Genomic DNA, 1,789 nt, shown 5'->3' with positions numbered 1-1,789 from the left:
CTGGGCAGGAAAAGAGACATTTTGATCACCTAGCCACTTTCATGCAGAAGCTGGGACTAGAACTCCCCGTCTCCTGGTGATGGGCCCAAAGTCACCCAGCTGGCTTTTAGGCCTACAGCGGGACTAGGACTCACCATCTCCCCCTTTCTAATCTGGTGCTTTAACCACTAGACCAAACTGGTTTTTCAGCTGCTCTGGATGGGACTGAGCAAGCATTAATATTTCTTCATTATGGGAACAGCTCCCTCCCCTCCATCTCAGCTTACCTGAGGGCAACAGCTGAACGCAGTTCCATAAAAGGTTGTCGGGTTGTCCTTTTTTCCATGAATGGTAGCCGAAGGGGGAGCCATCACTCCATTGCCGGTTGGGTTCCTGGCATGCCTGGGAAGCCATGTTACCAAGTGAGGAGGGGGCTCCGACTCTGCAGGGCCCAGGGCAGAGAGAGAAAAGCTGGCAGATTTCACTGGGAAGAGCCCCTCTCTCTCTCCCCCTCCCTCCCTCCCTCCCCCTCTCTCTCTTCATGCTTGGATAGGTGACCATCAGGAGATCCAGGGAAAGAAAGATTTCAGAAAAAAAAACTACCTGGAGGTTTCCATGAAGTCACCACGTGGAACACTCAGGAATGGAAAAGTATCCTAGAGTTGGCTAGTTAGTTAGTTAGTTAGTTAGTTAGTTAGTTAGTTAGTTAGTTAGTTAGTTAGTTAGTTAGTGTGGTGGGAGCAGACTACTCCTTTGTTGTTGCCAGAAATTGACATTTCTATTCACAAAGTCAGCAGGAGCTGATTCCAACTCCAGGGAATCTCCCCCCCCTCCTTTGTACATGATCCAGCTTCTTCCAAGAGCTGAAAACGCAACAGAGCAGGAGACGAAATCCTGCCGGTCACAGAAAGGAGGAATTTCTGTGTTAAATTAAAAAAGGGGGGGAGGAAAGAAGAGCCCCCCCAGGCCAGGCCTCTAAAGCCCCTGAGCTGAAGGCCCAGCAGAGTCTCCCCCAGGTGTGGAGCCCATCCAAGGGGCCCTCCAGAGGGAGGAAGGCCTGGGGGCTGAGATGGGGGCCGGGGCAGGATCCGGCCCTTCAAGACCGCAGTGGGTCCTTCAGGAGGAAGGAAGGATTTGGGGAGGGGAGAGAGAGAGAGAGAGAGAGAGAGAGAGAGAGAGAGAGGATGGGAGTAAAGAGAGAGAGAGAGAGAGAGAGAGAGAGAGAGAGAGAGAGAGAGAGAGAGAGAGAGAGAGGATGGGAGTAAAAGGGTTTCTGCTTTGGTTTTCTCTGTCACTTTCCAAGGCAAAAACATTGAACTTTGAACCGGAGGATCCTTAAAAAGAAAAAGAAAACAGGAAAGGGGAATCGATGAAGATTAGCATTGGAGAGGACCTACCTTCCCTGTACCACTCAGTCCGATCCAGAGACCGACGATGCGGGTATGATTGGAGGCCAGTCTGGCCACGTAAGCTGACTCTGCCAAGCTCTGGATGGAGGCCAGATGGCCGCCTTCCGCCTGTTCCCCGCAGTAACTCTGGGAGAGAAGGAGCACAGAGAAAGACCCTTGTTCAGCGGAGAAGGACCGTGTTGTCTCTGTTTGAGTATTGGTGCATGTCAGAAAGGAGCAGGGATCCGACTGCATGGCCACCATCTTAACTCTGTTGGCCCCCACGGTTGCCCTCCCCGAACAGGCAGGGCCAGAAGGGACCAGCCTTTTGGGCAGTGGGCTCTGCAGACTCCGCTCACCGCCTGCTCCCTGTCCTGGGAGCCCCTCTGGCTCAGCAAAGGGGCCTCCCCCTCCTTCTCCTC

General features: G+C 53.1%; 1 protein-coding gene across 1 annotated transcript; it reads right to left on the bottom strand.

Annotated features, from left to right (window-relative positions):
* Positions 1-266: 266 nt before the first annotated feature.
* LOC114923850 (C-type lectin lectoxin-Lio2-like) lies at positions 267-1,514 on the bottom strand (the record flags this gene model as incomplete). The annotated part of the gene is made up of 2 exons (XM_029287180.1): positions 267-381; positions 1,377-1,514. Coding segments are annotated over 2 exons (253 nt in total), but the record flags the coding sequence as incomplete, so codon positions are not given.
* Positions 1,515-1,789: the final 275 nt, after the last annotated feature.

This window comes from Protobothrops mucrosquamatus, unplaced genomic scaffold (assembly GCF_001527695.2).
Source record: "Protobothrops mucrosquamatus isolate PMUCROS unplaced genomic scaffold, P.Mucros_1.0 scaffold26401, whole genome shotgun sequence".
Classification (NCBI taxonomy): Eukaryota; Metazoa; Chordata; class Lepidosauria; order Squamata; family Viperidae; genus Protobothrops; species Protobothrops mucrosquamatus.
Note: the sequence above shows the minus strand (reverse complement) of the source record. Positions and strands in the feature narration are given on the sequence as shown.